At 41.5% G+C, this 21,801-nt stretch overlaps 1 protein-coding gene across 1 annotated transcript in view; it reads right to left on the bottom strand.

The window, feature by feature from the left end:
- The window catches only part of XPR1 (xenotropic and polytropic retrovirus receptor 1), a 105,929-nt gene extending 84,939 nt beyond the window's left edge, over positions 1–20,990 (bottom strand). Inside the window, exon 1 of the mRNA XM_010163621.1 lies at positions 20,943–20,990. Within this exon, the coding sequence (XP_010161923.1) occupies positions 20,943–20,982 (40 nt within the window). The 5' untranslated portion in view covers positions 20,983–20,990. The remainder of the gene's footprint in view (positions 1–20,942) is intronic.
- Positions 20,991–21,801: the final 811 nt, after the last annotated feature.

Below are 21,801 nucleotides of genomic sequence, written 5' to 3'. Positions count from 1 at the left end.
CTTTCTCTTCCAATTAGTTTCTACAATCAATTGAAGAACAGCATCAAGAATACCCTGCAGATTTAAACAAGAAACATCAATTTACAAGATGTAAATAATCACTTTTGATACCACTGGGAACATGAAGATAATCACATCCTTCTCTAAACGTATCTGCATGGGGTTTTATCCATCATTCTGGAAAAAAGCATCGCCTTCTTTAGTCACTGCAGTCATCTTAACATCCCCTCTTATTCTTCCTGAAGTTCAGGCACTGTCTGTCTTTTTAAGCACATCATATTTTTACTTCAAGTAGAAGTATGCACATTACAACTGTAAAACAGTTAAAAAAAAAAAGGTTCTGTAAAATTTCTTTGCATGTAGCTCTCACTAGCATTTTGACTAGGTTTTGAAAGACTGCTTTAAGTTAGCAAGTCTAGTTGGGCACTTATTTCCATTGTACTGGAGGCACTCAAATCACAGTCACATGAAACCTGTGGTTTATCTGAAACCTCAATTGTGCTCATTTTTCCCTCATCTTCATTTTCCAAAGCTAGTGAACTGTATGATCAATAATATAAATAAACAAGTTTTAAATGAGTTCTCTAATGGATCAACGTGACACAGGGCCAAGGCCATAGATGATGATGACACACTGATTTTCTCCCTTTCCATATCATCTCTTCCTCACTCCTATTTAATAACTTTAACAGCATTAATGACATACTCTACTGAAGTCATTCAACAACTGAAGAGCGAGAGAGCTAGCATTATCATCTGTTTTATCAAATTAAATGTTTTCATTTGTGGGGGAGCCAGTCTTACCCCCCTGTAATCTGTGTGCATCTACCTCAGTGCTAAGTTGTTAAAAGAAGAGCAGAGGTTAACGATTAGCATAGGGTCACGGCACGTTAATGGATTTTACTGCATGCTATATATATTGGTGTTCAGAAAGATTAATGGCAGAAAACTGCATTAATTATCTTAATGAGCCTGATTGTTTGTCTAAAGGAAATGCAAGAAAAACAGTTCCTGCCTACAACTGGAGAACGTGTGCTGTCTTCCACATACTCCTCCTTATTGTTCCAGTATCCTGTGGTTACTACACCACAACACATGGCTCACTCCAGAACCCTACAGCCTCCAACAGCAGCATTTTTCCTACGTTTGTGAGAAATATCACCAGGGATTTCTCTATTCCAGGGTGGCAAGAGGAAAAAAAAAAAAGCAACAGCAACAAAAAAATAAACCACTAGTATGGGGTGGTGCAGCGTCTACTCCTCAGATCTTCTTTGCATGTAAAGCCCTAATGTCATATTAATTCCAATGGGACCAGTTCTGTTACTCCATGTAGGTACCATTCAAGATTCCAAATTATCCAGAATAACAAAAAGTTACCTTTAGGTTCAATTTTAGGTTTATTTTCAGTTTACAGGATGTATCAATGACTTTTCCCTCCTCAGACGCAAAAGGAAACCATTCAATAAGCATTTTCAAAAGTCATCCTTGATACTACAACCAATTAATAACATACACTAAAAATACATTTTGGCAAATCTAAACAAACTAGATCTAAAGTGCCAGCATGCCTTTCTTTCAGCACTCGGTGAGAAACCACAGGTGAAAGCCATTTACCACCCCTGTCTAACTGAAGTTTATTCCACTGCTGTTTGGAAATAGCAAAACAAGCAGCCTAACTGTGGTGTGATTATCGAGACAAACCATCAGGTACAACTTCTCCCAAGAAGCTGTTTTCTCTGCTCCTGACATCACAGCTTTCGTTAAAAGCTTCTTTTCTACTGTGAGGAAATTAAACTTTTGTTATTCTTGGTTTCAGCTAACAGAAACTGAAGTTAAAATGGAAAGACTCAGGTCTACTGCTCTTTAAAATACACTTTTACAAATTACCACCTCCTTTTATCACCGCTTCAATTTACTGACGTTACTAAAATTAACACATCTTAGCTCAGCCTTCTGATATTAAATGTTGTGAGAGGTCTACACGACAGCCTTATCTACAAGTCCACCTCAGAGAGGCAACCTGCAACACAGATGTCAGAAGCTGCCTGCAGTTTGAATTTCAAAAGCTGCCCGTATCAGCCTACATCAATCACAGGAAAATATAGATCTGTTTGCTTCTGTTTGCTTCACAGATAAAAGATTTTTGCCTTTGTAGCTGTAAAAAAAAAAAAAAATAAAAACCAAACAAAAAACACCACAACTTTCTTAAAAACTGTCTCTATTGATTTTAACAAGAGCAAGGAGCACTCAGAACATCAACAAACCAAATCCTCCATTAACCCCTGGGAGAAAGTCCTGTGGCAAGTTTTTCAGCCCTTCAAATAAGTAGCTGCCAAATAAAAACACCCATGTATCATCACCTGACTAATCAGTATATTTTATGGTACAACTCCCTCCCCCCTTTTTTTTTTGCTAAAATTTTTCACAGTCACACCAGCTGCCCAGATGCATTTGAGGAGAAGCGTCCATTTAGACCAAGTATCATGTAGTTGTCATTATACCTATTTGCCCTGAAACACACAGGCATTCCCTAGAAGTCACATAATTAGAACAGTTAATGAATCATTTCAACATTGCAAGCCCTTAAGGGTCTTAGAACCTCTACCAGATTTCATGAATTTCCAACTAGGTATGAGGAAGTAATGAAAAAAAAATTCTAAAAAAATCTATATTATTAAAGTTTCTTCCACACGATAAATTTACTTACTATAGGAAATTCTTCCAAGATATTCAGCTGAAGTACCAGCATCGCCAGGGAAAGCTCCAACACTTTCTCACACAAACAGCAAGAACAGAGAGAAGCCAGAAACATTTTTTTAAAGCCTCAAACTTGTACTCGGATAAAGTTCTTAATGCCACACTGCTGATTAAAGCTAACCACAGAGTCCAAATCAAATGAACACCACCCCTCTCCAAAAAGGAAATGCTTTAAATAAGTAAAGTGAAAGCTTAAACAGGTTAAATATTAAAAATTAGAATCCTAATACGCAGTGAAACATCTAAAATTCCACTGGATCCATGGAGATGCAAAACCCAGAGGCCTCAGGCCACTGGCAATGGGCAATGAGGAGCACGAAGCAGCAGGAGGACAAAACTCCTTCTTACCACCTCTCACAAGCAGACTATCGTGTCCTTGGTCCCTGCCAGCTCCAACTGCTAGAGAGGCTTAAAATGAAGTTCATTATAAGTAAATGTTGACACCAAAAGCAGCTACAGCCATGGATCGTGGAATGAGGTGCAATCTGGCTATTATTTAAGAGGTCTCTTCACAACTGGAACAGTCATTCTGACGATTAGTATGAGATGCAGGCAAAACAAAATTAGTCCAATTGCTAGACTGAAAGGATCATTTCAGGGGGGAAAAAAAACCATTACAAAACAAAAAAACCCCCCAAAAACCACAAAGAGGAAAGCTTGAGAGAGAGCAGCTCATGGCAAACAGAAAACACTAGTGGCTTAATTGATCAAGTGCCACAGAAGATGATCATGAAGCAGAAAAAATTAAAGAACCACCTCTAAGTCACTCAGAACTCATCAGCAAATCTTTTCATGCTTCTCATGACAAAAATCACAATCAGTTTTCTACAGTCTAGGTCTACACTATTCATGGCTTCCAAGAGAACATACACCAGCATATGTGTACCCTTTTGATAGCTTTCACTCACAGGCAATGAGCTAAGAATCACGACTGCCTAATTAGGCACATGTCAAAGCCTACATTTTTTTCAATATTACAGAGCCATAACCAGACTTTCAACAAGACTTCAATAAAATTCTGCAACAAGGATACAAGAAACAGCCCACCCACCACACTAGATAACCTGAGGCAAGGCAGGACAGGCTTTATTCCCAGATATGAGACTTTGGCTTAGGAGATAAGCAAGTCAAGGTACATTTAAAGTACCGTGGCAGATCCATTTGAACAATTCTTGCAGCCTAGAAGGCCAACCGTATCCTGGGCTGCATCAAGAGAAGTGTGTCCAGCAGGTCGAGGGAGGTGATTCTCCCCCTCTACTCCGCTCTTGTAAGGCCCCACCTGGAATACTGCATCCAGTTCTGGAGCCCCCAACATAAGAAAGACATGGAGCAGTTAGAACAAGTCCAGAGGAGGCCACCAGGATGATCCGAGGGCTGGAGCAGCTCTCCTATGAGGACAGGCTGAGAGAGTTGGGGCTGTGCAGCCTGGAGAAGAGAAGGCTCCGGGGAGATCTTATAGCGGCCTCCCAGTACCTGAAGGGGCTACAAGAAAGCTGGGGAGGGACTTTTCATAAGGGCAACTAATGACAAAACAAGGGGAAATGGGTTTAAGCTGAAAGAGGGGAGGTTTAGATGAGATATTAGGAAGAAGTTCTTCACTGTGAGGGTGGTCAGACACTGGAACAGGTTGCCCAGGGAAGCTGTGGATGCCCCCTCCCTGGAAGTGTTGAAGGCCAGGTTGGATGAGGCTTTGAGCAACCCGGTCTAGTGGAAGGTGTCCCTGCTGATGGCAGGGGGGTTGGGACTGGATGAGCTTTAAGGTCCCTTCTAATCCAAACCATTCTATGATTCTATAATTCTAAGGAAAGCAGTGTCATATATAAACGATGTACTGGAGAGCAGTAAAGGCTTTGAGCCACTGTCTTATTTGCCTCTATAAGAGAGAGAGTCATGGTTCCACAGTTTTACAAGATTTCATGAACACGAGGAGTGAACCAGCTCAACACCATCAGGCTTGGTTTTTCCCCTTGCCAAGCGCCATGCTTTCTCCAGGAACTCACTCCTTGCTCAGAAATCAAACCACTGTTTTCTGCTTCTTCCTCCTCTACTCCCTAGCAGCTGCACAAAATACAAGTTCAAACTCTTGCACTAAAGTTTCACAAAATATACAAGCTTCTTCAGTTACCAGACACTAAATTAGTTCCCCCCAAAATATAAAAGAAATACTGTAGTCTATAAAAGCCAGATACAACCAGACTCAAGATCAGCTTGTTAAAGAATCAGATACCAACTCCTATTTCAGTCATAAAACTCCTCACTATGCAGTAAGGAGAAAGTTTGAATAAAAATAAAATTACAAGAGATTGCTAAAACAAAATCTGCCTTTAAGAATTATCCAATATCACAAATGCTACTTGTACCTTGTGCATGTAACCAATTTGACAGGGGCAGTAACTGGAAATAGACTGTAGCTGACACACGGAAGTGTTTCTACTCTTGATTTAACAGGAAAGTCTTCAACTTTTTACTGGTTTCCTAGCTTAAAATAAAATAACAATGAAAGAAAAGAGATGAGAACCTCACCATCCACAAAGAGGCCACAAATAATAGCAGCTGGTTTAGTTCTTCAACTGCCTCTCTATGGACTGGGACAGCCAGCATTTCAGCAGATTGAATTCCTAAACCACTAGGTCAAAGTTTGTGATAATAATTTATTTATTTTATTATTAACAGGTCATAGAAAATTCAAGACTTGCATGAGTTTCAATTCAACCTAGGAAAACTAGGTTTTTGCAAATAGTTTTAAATTTACATCCATGGATTAACTGTAAACAAACCACAAATGAAAATGCGTAAGTGCAGAATATGTGAAAAAGTTATTTACTCTAAAACCTATTTCTTTTTACATTAAGAAGATTATATTGGCTGATAACAAATATTATACGTACAGGTGCACTTGGGATGCATAAAAAGCAGTATTTTAGAAAAAGTAAGAAGGTTGCTTTCGAACATAGCTACCTAAATGAATGCAATTCATGGTGAGCATAGCTGGCAAATTGTAAAAATGGAAACAAATGGGGAGAAAAAACACAACCTGAGTGCCTACCTATGGCACAAAAGGCAACTGTAATCCGTAACACCTTGCCAGTTTCATATATTTCTCCATTTCTGGGACAAATATACTGCTTAATAAAATAAACATAAGACAGTTTCCATGCAATTTTTACATTCAGACAATTAATCCATGTGTGCAAAACAAAATCCCTCTTCTTCTTTATAAGAGAAGTGTTCTGAAAACCCACATCCACAGAGGATGCCCTATATTCCTTACAGCTAGGAAGAAGTTCTTCACTGTGAGGGTGGTCAGACACTGGAACAGGTTGCCCAGAGAAGCTGTGGATGCTCCTCCCTGGAAGTGTTTAAGGCCAGGTTGGATGAGGCTTTGAGCAACCTGGTCTAGTGGAAGGTGTCCCTGCTGATGGCAGGGGGGTTGGAGCCGGATGAGCTTTAAGGTCCCTTCCAATCCTAACCATTCTATGATTCTATGATTCTATTTGCAATACAGCTTTCCTTTAAAAGTAACCCAGTTGCTTGGGCTTTGAAATCCAAGAGTAAATATTCCAACAGAACAAACAACACCTCTGTTAAAAAAAAATTTTTAAAAAATCCACAAATTATTCACATTATCCTGTCAACAACAAAGAGCCCGTCAGTTCAGGTAGGCCTGCTTCAGAGCTGCCATTTATCCCCCCCTCACCAGTTTAGTTCCACAGCAGCAGCATAATCCTCCTCCTTTGATCAGCTGCAAAACTGCTTGTTTTAAACAGACAGATGCGTGGAGCCGTCAAATCCTGCAGTCAGACATCTTCTTGCAGCCTCCCCAGCCTGAAAGCGAGCACCAAGCAGCAAGTAACAGAGCTGGATTCCTTCAGTAAAGATCAAGAATATTTGTAAATAAATACAGGTACAGAATGTTTATTAAATAGGCCACTTTTTATTGGGATCTGAACAGACAGTTTTTCTCCCACATACCGAAGGAAAGCATGGGAGATGAATTTAAGGTTGGTGGGCAGATGTGATGCACAGCAGAGCTACATAACCAGAGAGCTGACGTTGCCTCCTCTCTTCTGCCTCTTCTCAGAAACAGCCACGGTCTTTGCAACTGAGCTATGAACTTTCCTCTCCATCAACAAATAATTCCACTGAGCGTGGTGTACAAGAGAAGCACTGGATAAAAAAACCCAGCAAACTCACTCTGCGACTGCCTGCTCCCTGCTTTGTTTAGCTTTCAAATAGCTCTGTGAGCCTTTGCTTTCAGTTCAACTAACCTCTTGTCACCCTCCAACATGGAAAATTGAAGCTCTAGATAAATTAACTTTCCACTGAAGAGCAATGAAACATTATACAAACCACAAAGAATTAGTGCTGCGTAATCCAGAAGCTTCAAGTGCGAAGCAGCCGCACTCACTGCCGACACGGCGGAACTGAAGACTAACTAAAAATCAAAAGCAGGACTTAGCATTAAAAACTCTCATCAATGTACATCTTGGAAAGATTAAAAACAGAACAGCATGGCCAAACCATGACCAAAACTAAATCTGAATCCACAAATATTACTCAAACACTTTATATAGAGAAGTTGCCAACTCTGACCATAAAAACACAACAGCCAAGCAACTAAGCATAGTCCTTCAAGCACTTCCTCATGTTTGCTAATTTCTGTGAATAAACTTAAAATGGAAAAACACAGAGAATGACAAAACATGGGTTCTCAAGCAGTCTGAGACATATTGGCTTAGCCTAGTCCAAGGGCTGGAAAAAGTAAACTTATGAATGGGAAGAGAACTCACAGTGGCAGTTTTCTCCATTCCATTAGAGCCAAATATTGTCATCTGAAAAAAATTAATTTAAATAATGCCACCTCTTTGGACTACAGTTATAAGCTACTCCTAAAAGATGAAAACCTGTACTGACATCAGGCAATATTCTGAGAGGTTTGGGGTTTTCCTCCTCTGTTTAAAAAAGTCCCACAACAGTAGAACCACGTGAAGGTCTGATGGATACTTGCAAGAGAACTCAAGGAAGTTGTGGTATTTGACACTGTGTTTAAGCTTCTTCCCCTCTCTCTCTCCCTATATATATTTTTAAATTAGAATATTTCAAGTGGGATCTCCTGTAATTGGTATAAATGGATTATACAGCAACATTACAGCACCAGAAACTGATTGCTTCCATTCTCCAGACTATGCTTTGACAAAAAGACCATTTTCAAATTCCAACACGATTTTGCTGAAGTTATCACAAAATAGCCAGAGAAAAGTGCAGATATAAAGTGCAGTTTCATGCAAATCCTAGCTTCTTGCAATATTCAGAATAAACCTCCCTGCAATATTTTAATTTTGTACTTCCAAAATTAAATTCAGTACAAGAGTTAATAAAAATCAAGCCTTCAGGTACAAGGAAGTTAAGGCAAACTTGAAGCTAGTATTTGGAAGGCTTTGGCATCATTATTCAGTATTTTTTTAAAAAATCATTCAAAAGCCCACAATATCAACCATAATCTTGAGGTTCTTGTGCCACTTCCCCTCCCTACAGCAGAGAATCACTCCTTTATCTGCTACTGCACATGGTGTTTGCCCAGCAAAGGTAACAGAAAAATTGACACCCTGGCTAGGAGCCACAAAGGCAGCTCTCCAAAAGATCAGCATAGGTGGAAGTTACAACAGGGAAATTCGTTAAGGCGGGATGAAAATACCCACAGCAGCTTTTTTAACCCTCTCTAAAGAGTAAAACAGCACACATAAGTGAAAATCTCAGACACTGATCTAGTTATGTACAAAAGAGCACACAATGCCACAATTTCTCTTGCATCTTTGACAGGTAACGCTTCAGCACACCTTAGAAAATAATTATCATACGTGAGACCAGCCACCATAAGCCACAGCTGAACACTCAACAAGAGAGGGGAGAAAATAAAACCAACAAATTGTGGCCAAGGATAAGAAGGTGACAGAGCAGAAACATGTCTTCTCAAACTCAATCCATTATCACCCATATACCTCAATAACCATGAAATCACTCCTGAAATGGATGGAGGATGGCAAACCTCTCTGCCACACCCTGCTTTCCACATCAATAAAATTGTCTCCCATGTAGGAGACTGCAGAGTTGCCACAACTAAAGTCTGCTGCCTTTGGTTTCAAAACAGCCAGTTAACATTCGTATGTAAGTTAGGTAAAGAGACCAAAGCCTTTAAGCACACACTATAAAGCACTCATGTTACTACCAAAATACCAAACTAAAGGATTTGGCAACCTAGCCTTGCTATATTAGCAGGGGTGGGGGGAACCTTCTCAGCTGGCGAGAGCTCCTGCATCAGCAATTCCTGACTGACAGCTGGGCTGTGCCAGCCTCTCTCTCTCTGTGACCCCAGGGAAATGAATTCCGTGTCTGATGACTAATTCATTACTTGGATTTGTGCTTAGGCAAGCCCAAGCCCAGATCACACACCTTCCAACACTGAATTCCTCCTCAGCCGGAAAGCGAGAGCGGGTGCGCATCTGCTCCATCTAGAACACGGCATTAGCATGCGGCCACATCAACCCAGCTCCATCAGCTGAGGACAAAAGCTGGAATTGAATTGCTAGGAGCTGGCTGAAAGCAGAAGAAACTGAAAGGAAAATTAGTACAGATCAATTCTAGCAGAGCTGCACGTGGATTTCTAAAACTGGAGGGGCAGATTTAAAAGCTCTTTTGTCAGTACCTTTGAGACTTGAGCTCACAGTCCTATTTAATACCAACAGTAGCAAGCATGTCTTCTGCTGTAAGAAGACATGGGTGCAGCTAACACCAGAGCCAAAGACACCAGCTGGGGAAGAACAGTGTCCACATGCACACAGAAATGTCAGCCAGGAACCAAAAGCCTCCTGACAAGTTCCACTCTGCCCCACAGCCCCTCCGAGAGCCAGGGGCCGAGCCCTGACTCCGATGAACCTGTGCAGCCTTCGCTGTCCTTTGTGGTCCTTCACTTTCTGAGGTTTCACCACAAAGATGACCATCTGCTGAAGAGAACAGTATTAAAGCTGTGGCAGGCTCCCCGCTGCTGATGTATTGCTAAAACTCACGCCTGATACAGGGTATATTTGCAGGATCTGAAGTGCTCACCAGAAACAGCAGTCACCTTCCAGCCAGGATGGTTACAGCAGATGGGGCTGCTCAGGTGTGGCAAACCTGACAAGCTCAGCATCCTGTCTGTAACATCTCTGCCTCCAACTGCTGAAAATTTCCATTCACAATCTATATTTTACCAACTTACTCTGTGAAACATTAAGTTTTTAATAAACAAGTCTTATTGACATGCTACTAATTAAAACTATACCATAAATGAGCATTGTGTGTTAAGAGCATCACCTACAGCATCTGAAACCCACAAATGCAGCTTCTATATCCACAATTATCACTTGTGAGCACCGATGTTAATCCAGTTTGATCGCAGAAAAGCAAAAGGCATTCTGACTTTTCTTTTTCCTTTACCCTCTCCAAGAAGCCTTCTTGTCTCTAGGCAATTCAGTGAATTGTAACCCCCTTAAGGCTTCAAAAGGACACAAAACTTCCAAGAAATGTTTTCCTGCACTTGTGTTCACCAGGGTCCGAGCAGAACCAAGCCTTGACCCAGACTTCTAATGGAGAAGTGTCTCCTCCTGGGAGAAACTGAACCTTGGATTGCCACAGAGCTCAAGGACCATTTCACATATACAAAAGACCATGCAGTAACATGGAATGCCATATCAAGCTCTCAGATTATTTATTTCATTGCTTTCTAATTGCTACTTCTGATTAGGGAAGACAAAGTCATACCAAAACAGTGAATTACAAGCCAAATTCCATTAAACTATTTATAGAATTTACCTTCTGGTACCTCAGCCAATCCTGCTCATTATTACCCCATTTTACTGCATTGCCCACGACTCATTCCTACAGCTGTGCTCATAAAGGAGCTGCCTTTAAAAAGGTACCACAGACCAGCAATCGCACTGGAACTGCTGCCAATGCCCCGACACACAGCATCAAAAAGACAAAGATATTAATAACAAACTCATATAAATGATCAATCAGCTAAGATGGGAAATGACACAGGTAAAGAATGAAGGTTTAGAGCACTGATGCTCATTTTTCCCTATAGCTGACACATTATGGGACTGAAAACCCAACAGGCTTGTTGGTACTGAACTGCTCCACCTGAGCAGAAGCGAGGAGCTCAGCAGAGCTGTCCTGGAGAGCTGGGGGGGGGACAGGACACCAGCAAAGGTGGTACCAGAATAGCACCCTTGGCCACACGTCAGAACAAGTCTGCAACTGTGGGACAAGATAGATCCCGAGTTAACAGCTCAGTCGTGCTGAGCTTTTCAGCTTCTCTGCACTTTGCCCCACAAATACATTAGGAGCGTTTATAAAAGCATGCGAAGCAATTACAGTAAAAATAAAAGCAAGATTATAAACACGGTCTGGATGCCAGATTTGCCTCTTTTTGCTATTTAGAGCTCACACTCACATTGCAGCATGCAAAAAATCCTCCCCCACCCCAAAATGTGTGCCTGGAGCTATATAGCACATGTAAAATAAATTGCATTTATATTGGTATGTTATGGCATGCAATTTCCCTCTTCCCAATCACACTGCCTGCCTCTCTTGTTAAGTCAAATAGCCTGCCAGCTTCTCATCAGGAAGTAGAAATTGGTTTTCCATCTCCTAGGAGATAAACAAGCCTTCCCCCTCTGCAGAGGGGAAGTTGAGCTGCTGAGTGCACAACACAAACGGGCAGGCTGGGGCGTGCTCGCCCGCGGGCTTCACACCATCCCGGTGACACCCACTGCCATGCCAGTCACCTTCCTCAACAGAGCAATAACTACTTGAAAAAGTAGATTTGTGTATATTCATGCAATTCTCTTCATTATTCATAGCTGAATATACACAACTACCTCACAGTGCTGCTGCCTTACAACTAAGGGGCTTTAGGTACTCTTGTCATTCCACGCGTTGGTAAAATATCCTTCATACCTCTCTGCAGTTTTCTTGAAGCTACACCCCTTCTCAGTTCACAGGGGAACAGAAACATGGGATCCACTTTTACATTTAGGCTGTACTAATTCAGGGAAAAAGGTTTACCACACTCAATAGAAGTAGCATAAAGCAATTTAAAATATATTAATCAAGTGGCCATATAATCTGTAACACAGAATTGTCCACATTGGAAAAGCCCTTTAAGGTCATCAAGTCCAATCATGAACCCAACACTGACAAGTCCCCGACTAACCCATGTCCCTCAGCACTACGTCTACACGACTCTTCAATCCCTCCAGGGATGGGGACTCCACCACTGCCCTGGGCAACCCCTTCCAATGCCTCAGAACCCTTTCAGCAAATAAATTCTTCCTCACATCCCATCTCAACTGCCCTGGGCACAACTGGAGCCCATTTCCTCTTGTCCTGTCCCTTGTTCCTTGGTTGAACAGACCCACCCCCATCTCTCTCCACCCTCCTTTCAGTGGAAGGAAAGTGGAATAAAATATATTTTTTTAAAACTCAAATTTTTTTTAACTGTGGCTTTGTAAAACTAAGATGCTGTAATTTTGCAGTTTTACACTTTAACTAAAGTTAAAGATTATGTATTTACAAAAAGCACAATTACATTTTAAAACTAATTCATGATCTACTTTTACTAAAAGGGTCAAGCCGCAAGGTTACAGATACACTGTAAAAAAACCCAAAAAAACCCAAAAAACAGGTGAAATATGCAACTAGCCTTCATTTTCACTTCAGGAATCAGGGAAAAGAAACATGACCAGGACCGGGTTGACTTTTTGCCATATCCTTGCTAATTTTAGAATTATTTAATCAAAGAGACAGACCTTCTCATGTTCAGAAACCATGATTGTGATAGCCACTGGGTGGTGTGGCCTTACAGAAGATTAACCTAACACAACTGAAGGAACCACTGTAGCAGGAGGGTGCACAGGGACAGCCTTTCCTCTGCCACCGCATCACTCAGTGACACCAGGACTCCATGGGGTATTGGCAGGTTGGCCATTTCTCTGAGGCATCTTACAAACAACTCTGTTGTAGAAGAATGAGATTTCCTTCCAGGGACATTCTGCTCATTCCCTTGCCCACAGCATGTATTTTTAAAGAGAGAGAGAGAGAGAGAGAAACCAATCAAATTTAATTCACATTGCATTATTCACCAAGTAGCTATTGTCTCATCCAAAATCTTAATTGTCTAATAATTCAAGTCACCAATTTCAAACACAGCTCCAAAGGAATGACTAGAAACCCAGAGGCTGCTGCCTCCTGCACACACACACTAAATCTTGCTGTTAAGATCTCTAGCACAGTCTTTTCTTGAAACAAAGCAATAAATCCTGGCCTCTTGTACATACATCTGCAGTGCTTCTTCATTTCATGTCTACAGCCAAAACGCTGTTTGATGTCCCACTGTTGTCTCCAGAGTGCTTCGTCGAAGGCACGGCTGTCTGTCAGTCTTCCAGCTCTGCGAATCTTTTTCTACTTCCCAAGTTGTGACCACTAACATGAAACCTGGCACCTACCAGTTAAATTACAAGCACCGTTAATTCCTCTGACCACTAAAAAGGTAACAGACTGGTGGTTTTAAATTAGTGGAAAGCGAATGCAGGAAGGAAAAAAGAAAAAAAGAAAAAAAAAAAAGGCAGAGTTGAGCATTTCTGATGTTGCTGTTACCCCACAGATACCATCAAGGAACCCCCTACAGCCCTTCTGCAGCTGGGCTGACAAGCAGCGTGCAGACTTGCAAAAGAAATCTGCGTCTAGTTGCAGCCCTTTCACACGAGCTGGCCTCCACAACCAGGTCCAGCTTTCACTGTTACCTCCCGAGCTACGCACAGCTCTCTGATTATCCCAGGTTTATTAGCTCTTAGCACTTACTACCAAAGGATGCTTAAGTAAAGAAAAAAAGGTACAGAACAAAATTACAAAGCAATTAACTGCCCATCCCTAAGCTCAGAAGCAGCCTTGAACCTATGCTCTTTGGTACACTTAGGACTCAAGTTCTTCACTCAACGTGAATGCTCAAAGCTCTTTGAGCTGCTGAGGAAGTTACTCAGAACACATCAGAAGACAGAGGAAAAGGAAAAAAAAGCTTGCTCAGCAACAACACGAGCTTCCTGGCTTGTGCACACAGATGAAGCAGCATATCAACCCAGGAGCTGGCCACGTGGCAAATGGAAAGTGTGAGGAGGCTCCGGGTTTCCATCAACCACAGTCACAAACTTCCTCCAGAAAGAAACAGTAATCTACATGATCCATCTGTTAACCCATGTCCCACCACAAACAAAGCTGTTGTGTATGGTCCCACAAGAGCCCAGAGAGCCCCAGGGAAGCTGCACCAGGAGTATTCTCCCACAGACTTTCTGGAGCAAGTGGTTTCTAAGAACTGAAAGGATTCAGGTGCAAAAACCATAGAATCCCAGACTGGTTTGGGTTGGAAGGGACTTTAAAGCTCATCCAGTTCCAACCCCCCTGCCATCAGCAGGGACACCTTCCACTAGACCAGGTTGCTCAAAGCCTCATCCAGCCTGGCCTTCAACACTTCCAGGGAGGGGGCATCTACAACTTCCTTGGGCAACCTGTTCCAGTGTCTCACCACCCTCACAGTGAAGAACTTCTTCCTAATATCTCATCTAAACCTCCCCTCTTTCAGCTTAAACCCATTTCCCCTTGTTTTGTCATTAACTGCCCTTATGAAAAGTCCTTCCCCAGCTTTCTTGTAGCCCCTTCAGGTACTGGGAGGCCGCTATAAGATCTCCCCGGAGCCTTCTCCTCTCCAGGCTGAACAGCCCCAACTCTCTCAGCCTGTCCTCACAGCAGAGCTGCTCCAGCCCTCGGATCATCCTGGTGGCCTCCTCTGGACTTGTTCTAGCTGCTCCATGTCTTTCTTATGTTGGGGGCTCCAGAACTGGATGCAGTATTCCAGGTGGGGCCTTACAAGAGCGGAGTAGAGGGGGAGAATCACCTCCCTCGACCTGCTGGACACGCTGCTCTTGATGCAGCCCAGGATACCAACAAACTTGCAGCCCACAGGAACCAGCACCTGCACGCGGGCCAGGACCCTGAGCACACACAGCCAAGACAGCTCTGAACATACTCCAGTGCCACAGCTTGAGAACTTAGGGCCTGTGCAAAAATAATAAAATCAAAACTTAGATTGGCCAGTTGTCTGCACTATCAACAAGTTACTCTCAATCATCCCAGCCTCACCTGACATTTACTCCACACTCACGTACGCTAATTAATGGTTAAGTAGAATTCAATCTGTCTTGGTCCTCAGCACCTCTGAGGAAGTCACTACATCAACAGCGTAGATGGGTCTGCATTGCTCTGAATAAGCAGAAAGTGTCACCCGTTGGTACAAAGGAAGCACCACAGTCAGTCTCAGCGCTGACTTGCTGTGAACACTGAAGTACAAAATTTACTTCTTAATGAGAACAAGGTACACTGCAATAATTTTCATCCAAGCATCTGTCCTCCAAATATTTTGGTGGCCATCCAGCTGTTCTCTAACACTACTCTGCACCCTACTACAACCATACATACTGTTTACCTTTCAAATTTTATTGCCCTAGGGTAAGAGAAACCAGACATCAGCTCCTTCTCTAAATGCTGGTATGCAGCCAAGTCCTCCTCCTGTCCACAGTTTGCACACTCTGGAAGTTAATGTTTCCAATGAGCCCAATAACCTATTTTTCTACAGCTAGTCCAACACCTGGCACCAGGTTTCCAACTGAGAAGAGGACTGTCATGGGATTATATTTGGGTTTTTTTAGTTTACACACTAAATAAATACATATAAATACAGAAGCCTCCAGACTGAACTACAATCTGCACAGAATAGAGGACCAGTACCTATGGTGTGGGACACCAACCTTCCATCTCACGCATCCTTCAGGAGGACACCAATCATTCTGTCCTTTACAGTTGTGTGACAACATCGTGAAATAAAGACAGAACATTCATCAGCTTGTGGCTGCTCCACAGGAGCTGATGTGAAGCAGTTCTGTTGAAGACTCTCTTAAGCCTAAGCATTCCCATGTAAAACAAAGCCTCGACCCGCCACAAAGCACGCTTGGAAATTGCAATTGGAAATAAATGTTTATTTTGAAATAAAAAGATGACATCTGTATACATACAGACAAACCAGAGGCCTTTGATCAACCCTACAAAGCATGTCTGCATATAACAAATGAAAACTGTCAGCCTCATAACTTCCTTTGGAAAAAAAAGAATGTGATTTCCCACACCCTGCTTGTTCACTAAGATTACTTATCACCCTAAGGAATACTGTTTTATTTATTTAGGAACAGAAATAAAACCAAACTAAAGATCTGTAGCTGTCAGTTAACACAGCAAGTGCAGTACAAATGAAAACAGAAACAAGGGTGTCACCACACAGGACACGCTGCTAGTGCTGGCACTCTCCAAAAGTCCCAAACTTGCACCTCCTGCTTCTCCAATCTAGCACATGGAAATAGGTGAACACAGAGATCACAAGTACCAGCAGAGGATCTCCATGACCACTAAAGCCTTTCCCCTACCAAGCAAACATTATTTTAAAGTTAACTTATTCATTTTAGGTTTGAATTCTATCTCAAAGCATCCCTACTCCCTGTTACACCATTCCAGCCCCACACAGCCCTTCAACAAGCAGTGATCCTTGTTCAGAAGGAGCTGCTGGAATTCAGGATTGAGGTTAAGCAGAATAAGTAATCTCCATAATAAGAGGATACAACAGAACGCTCTTGTACCACCTGATATTACAACAACAACGTTTGTTTACACGAGTATTAAAGGGAGGTTAAATTTCAATATCAGAAAGACAAATATTCTGAGAAATAGTATTTAGAGTGGACCCTTTCCATTCAAGCAGATAATCAGAATGAATAATTTACAGCCACACTTTCATCCCCACTGTAGCTGAGAAGAGCTGCATCATAAGGAGCTTGGGGAGATGCCGACACATCTGCTCACCAAGTGGAATAATCGTGAGGACTCCAAGCAACAATGGTCCAGTAACCTGTTTTACTTTGGTGACAAACGGGACAGGAAGCAGTGGGAGGAACAAGGAATGCAGAAAAATCAATACAGTCATGGTGAGGTCAGTATTTGCAATACTGCACATTCTGCCTCAGAGAAAACAAGTGCTACGCTGGGTTTCCACCTCTGAATTGTCATAGATTCTTCCTAAAGGTTGCTCAGAGTTGAGGAAGGGTGCTTGCTCATACTAACCAGACCTGCAGGCCTTTCTGCCACACCATGAGGACTCATAAACTGAGAATAACATCACGGCAGCATCAACTCATCCAGATTGCTCCAGTAACAGTAAGCAGCACATAACAAACAGCTAACAAAGCAAACACGCATCAAAGAATTCTCGGGAAATTCAAGCAATTCCCATCACACAGCTGGGAATCAACCATCATTTGATGCTTTTTCCAGTGATGTGTATGAGATTGAATTAACAGACTAAACACTAATTTTGTACAGATGCTGCTCAGGTGGAAGGATGGTGCAAGTTTCATCAGGGGAAAGCCTTGCAAAAAGATGATGAGCATCTGCAGGAGTAACACTGGCATGTAGAAAACTGTCCTCACAAAGTAGACAGTCAGGGGGAAAAAAATATATATCTTTGAACAGATGAAAGAAATCTATGTGTACAGCTAGCAGCTGCCAAAAAAGACATGCACAGAGTCTGGTACAACCCTCATGAAACACAGGGAGCCACAGCACCTTGCAATAGTGTCAGGGGACAGCTGTAAACAGTCTCCTCCTAGCATACAGCCTTGACAGGTTTTGCTTATTCACATCTGGTTTTGGTTAACGTGGCAGCTTGCCCCTGTGACCTGAAAACACAAAAAAGCAGAGGGACGTAGGGATGATTCCGTGTAGCACAATGAGAAGGGTCACCATATAACCTGATAACCAGCAGAGTAAAAATTGCACAATTTGAAGCCAAGATCCTGTTCCCAGCACTATTTTGTCCTCTAAAGTAGCACTAGGACCATCAGTCACAGAGTGTAAGAGTCATTCTGAGGTCAGATCTGTTTACCCACGTCCCAGTGGCAAACAGGAGATTCCTAAATACAAATCCAATGAAAGCTATTAACGATGGATGGTTCACCTATTCCCTGCCTTGCCTATTACTTACAACATCCCTACAGCACTTTTTTTTTTTTTAATAGTTTCCAAAATGCCCCAGCATATCACTAAGCAATAAAAAGCATTTCTGTAGCTATACAAATTTTACCAACTGACATAGTAAGCAGCCTGCAGCAGAAATCTAAAAAAAACTCATTCACAAGTCATCACAGAATCCCAGACTGGTTTGGGCTGGAAGGGACCTTAAAGCTCATCCAGTTCCAACCCCCCTGCCATCAGCAGAGACACCTTCCACTAGACCAGGTTGCTCAAAGCCTCATCCAACCTGGCCTTCAACACTTCCAGGGAGGAGCAGCCACAGCTTCTCTGGGCAACCTGTTCCAGCATCTCACCACCCTCACAGGAAAGAATTTCTTCCTAAATTCCTAAAGTCCTGAATTACACATCCAGCCAAGCAGAATAAGAACTAGGAACAGCCTCAGCTTTGGTATACAAAACTCCCTTTTCTTCACAGCCCGATATATTAACTGAAGATCAGCTTTACAATACATGTAAAGTAAATCAAAACCAACTGTGCATGTCTACAGTGTGTCATTAGAAAATGGATTTTAGTTAGACCAGTCTAAAATGAGATGACATTAGGCTCATACTGGGAAGCTGGGTTTCAGCAGCACACTGCTGTAGTTTCTGTGCTAAGCTCAAAATAACACAGAAGTATCCATCACAAAATCCATACTAATCCTATGATTCTATGAATCCATGTGGGCAATGGCAGAAGGATCTACTGGCTCAAATACACCTGCCCGTACAGACAGCTCAGTCCCTCCAGCGCAACGAGCCTGGCCCCATCCTGAGCCACACACAATTTTCAGAAAGGAACCCAGAGACTAAAAAAGCACAACAGACTTTAAGCAGGGAAGAAAAGAAAAACTGAAAACTAACTTAAAAAAAATCCACACATACTCACATTCACTTAACAAACAACAGGTGAAGGAATTACTATAGCTGCTCTCTACTTAAAAAGGAGTCGGGCAAGACCGAGTGGTTCAAACTAGTTTGGATGACTTTGTTCTCTACAAGTATAGAAGAAGAGACCCGATCCCAAAAAATGAACAGAAGACACTTTTCATAAGTAGAACAATGTTAAGTCCTTTTGTTGATGTTTTGAAAGCATCAGAGGAGACAGAAGCACAAGTTGAAATTCTTTTAACATTTAAAAGAGCATAAATATGATATCGTACCATTTTATTCTTCACCTTCTCTCCCTTTGCCACAACACAAACATCACGGCAGGTTACAGAACATCAGCGTACCACAAGCATTGACAAAAAGAAATCAGAATGCTGAATTGTAACATTTTGGAGTTTTACAGCTAGCAATTCAAAGCAGCTCAAACTTGAAATTCCAGCTATCACAAGCAAAACCCAGTAAATCACATTCAAACATTAGACTACAAAATTTTATTAGCACAGACATCATTTGCTCCATAATAAACTGATGGATAGAAGAAAGGAAAAGAGCCTTGTAAATGTTGCAGTCTTCCATAAAACTAATGCTGGATTTTCAACAAAATTAGTAAGTTGTCCTTAAAAGTTAATAAAGATAGTCAGATTGGCCTACACAAAACACTTCAGTTCCTCTTAGCTAGAAAACCGCTTTTATGCTTTTGGGAAGAAAAGTTTGTGGGTGGTTTTTAAGCAATTTTTCCACTCAAAAAAGTAATGCAAGATTTTTGTCTTTTGCCAGCATATTGCTGACAAGTTTTGCTCAGTTTTCCAAAGATAACCCATTTATTTTAGATGATGCTAAGGCTATAACCTTTAGAAATCTAGTTCTAGGACCTGCACTTTAGAGAAAAGGTGGATTAATTTAACAAAATTGGCAAACTGAGTCAATGAGCAACTAAGTGTCAGGTTAAACCCAGAGATTATACCTGTCTGACCATTGCTCCCGTGAAGTTTTCAGCTTAGATTGTGCCTCTGAAGAGCACAAGGAAAGATTGTTCCATCCCACACACACTTAGTCTATTAAGTATTGCAGTTTTTGTTTTGAAATTCTAATCAAAGAGCAAGTAGAGTTAAATTTTAAAAGAAAATTAATATTCCACATTATTTTAACTGTGTCATACCTCATTTCCCAATTCTAACCAACACAAAGAAAGTATTTAATGAGCTAACATTAATAGTGACCATCATTATTCATGTTAGCCAACCAACTGCACTAGGAGCAGCAGTTATTCTTCTGCTCTATAAATATGCAAGAAAGAAGCCCAGAGTCACACTCAAAGAAGTTGGTGAAATGAACACTGCACTGAAATCAAAGTGAAAATAACAACCTTAAAGAGGTTAAAAAACAGTTTGAAATCCACATGAAGGGCAAGAAAGTAGGGATTGAAGCAACATAAAGGCAAAAACTATTCAGTACTTCAAAGACAACAAAAGGAAGAAGAAAGATAAAGAAAATAAAGGGCTCTATTGAGAAATTTTGCGCAGATCATCACTTAATTAAACAAACTATTCAAAATGCACTGAGCCTAAAACCAAATACTGTTCTAAAATAATTTATCTAGAGAACTCAGTAATCATAAACACATGCAAACAAGAAAATATATTCATGTCCACATACGAGAGGCAGCACAGCATTCAGGGAGGACACAGAACAAAAGGATGAAACTCTTCCAGTTCAAATCACCAGTAACAAACCAGTAACCAGTATCTCTCCAGCACAATTGTCTCTCAAAGTGGCTAGCTGTCACAGGAAAATAAAGGTCTATTCTCAAGCCATGAAGAAAGTCCTTCCACCAGTGAATGTCCTTATAAGCAAGAGGAATCCAGCTGTTGAAGTCCTAAACTATACAAAGACATTTATTGTCCTAATGACAGAGGACAAAGAGTTCTAACAATCAAAAATAGCACAGGCAGGCTGTGAAAGGCCAGGCACTTGCTCATCACTGTATTAAGTTTACCAATTTAGGAGGACTGAGGACAGAAAAGTAGCAGGACTACGTGTCTAGCACCCAATGCCAAGAAAAACATGATTCTCGGTTACAATTTGCTTACCTTCTATAGAAGGGGCCTGGTCCACAGCTGCATATAGCATCTCTTTCAAAGCCTACAAGGGAGAGAACAAGGAATATAGTTAGTATTAAAAAAAAAATTTACATTCTTTTGATATTCCTGTTTGAAAACAAAAGCAATTAAAGCCCTTTTATCCTCTAGACTGACACAAAAAAGCTATATTACGTGATGTCAATGCTATCAGTGCTATCACACACATTTCTGTTAACAAAAGAAACCCAAGTTCACATTTACTGACTGCTTTGTCTAAAGCCTTTGTCTAAACCTTACTAATCTATAAAATTTATTCCAACTGTATCTTCCAACATCTTCCTTTGGAAAAATGTTGCCTGGTTAAAGCTTTTACATTAAAAAAAACAAAACAAAAAAGTTGCATGACACAGAAAGGAGTTTGTTAAGGCAAATGGAGGAAAAGCAACCTCAGGGATTCCTTCCCACTGTTCTATGGGAGTACAGAAATACACATACATCCTAAAAGCTGGAGACAACATGAGGAAGGAGATTAGGGAACCAGGAGCAATGGTTTTCTTTTGAGGTGGAAACTGAAGGCCAACATTAACACCAGCCAGAATTATTAATCAGGTCCTCATGTCCTGGAGGCATCGTAAATTGCCTCCCAGAGATCACAGAACAAGCTGCTCACTCACACTCAGATTGCTAGTGCAAGAGATGAGCAGTGCAGGCAGCAGGACCAGGGGGCAAGGTGGTCCATCAGCTAAATACTGAGCACACCTGGCAGAAACCCCTTCTGTTACCAGACCCAGGAGGGAGGCACCACATCAGAAACCTCACCACTTGCAGCTCTTTTCAGAAGACCTCTTTTCAGACAGTTCATAGAATC

This window comes from Antrostomus carolinensis, unplaced genomic scaffold, assembly GCF_000700745.2.
Source record: "Antrostomus carolinensis isolate BGI_N321 unplaced genomic scaffold, ASM70074v2 scaffold17892, whole genome shotgun sequence".
Taxonomy (NCBI): domain Eukaryota; kingdom Metazoa; phylum Chordata; class Aves; order Caprimulgiformes; family Caprimulgidae; genus Antrostomus; species Antrostomus carolinensis.
Note: the sequence above shows the minus strand (reverse complement) of the source record. Positions and strands in the feature narration are given on the sequence as shown.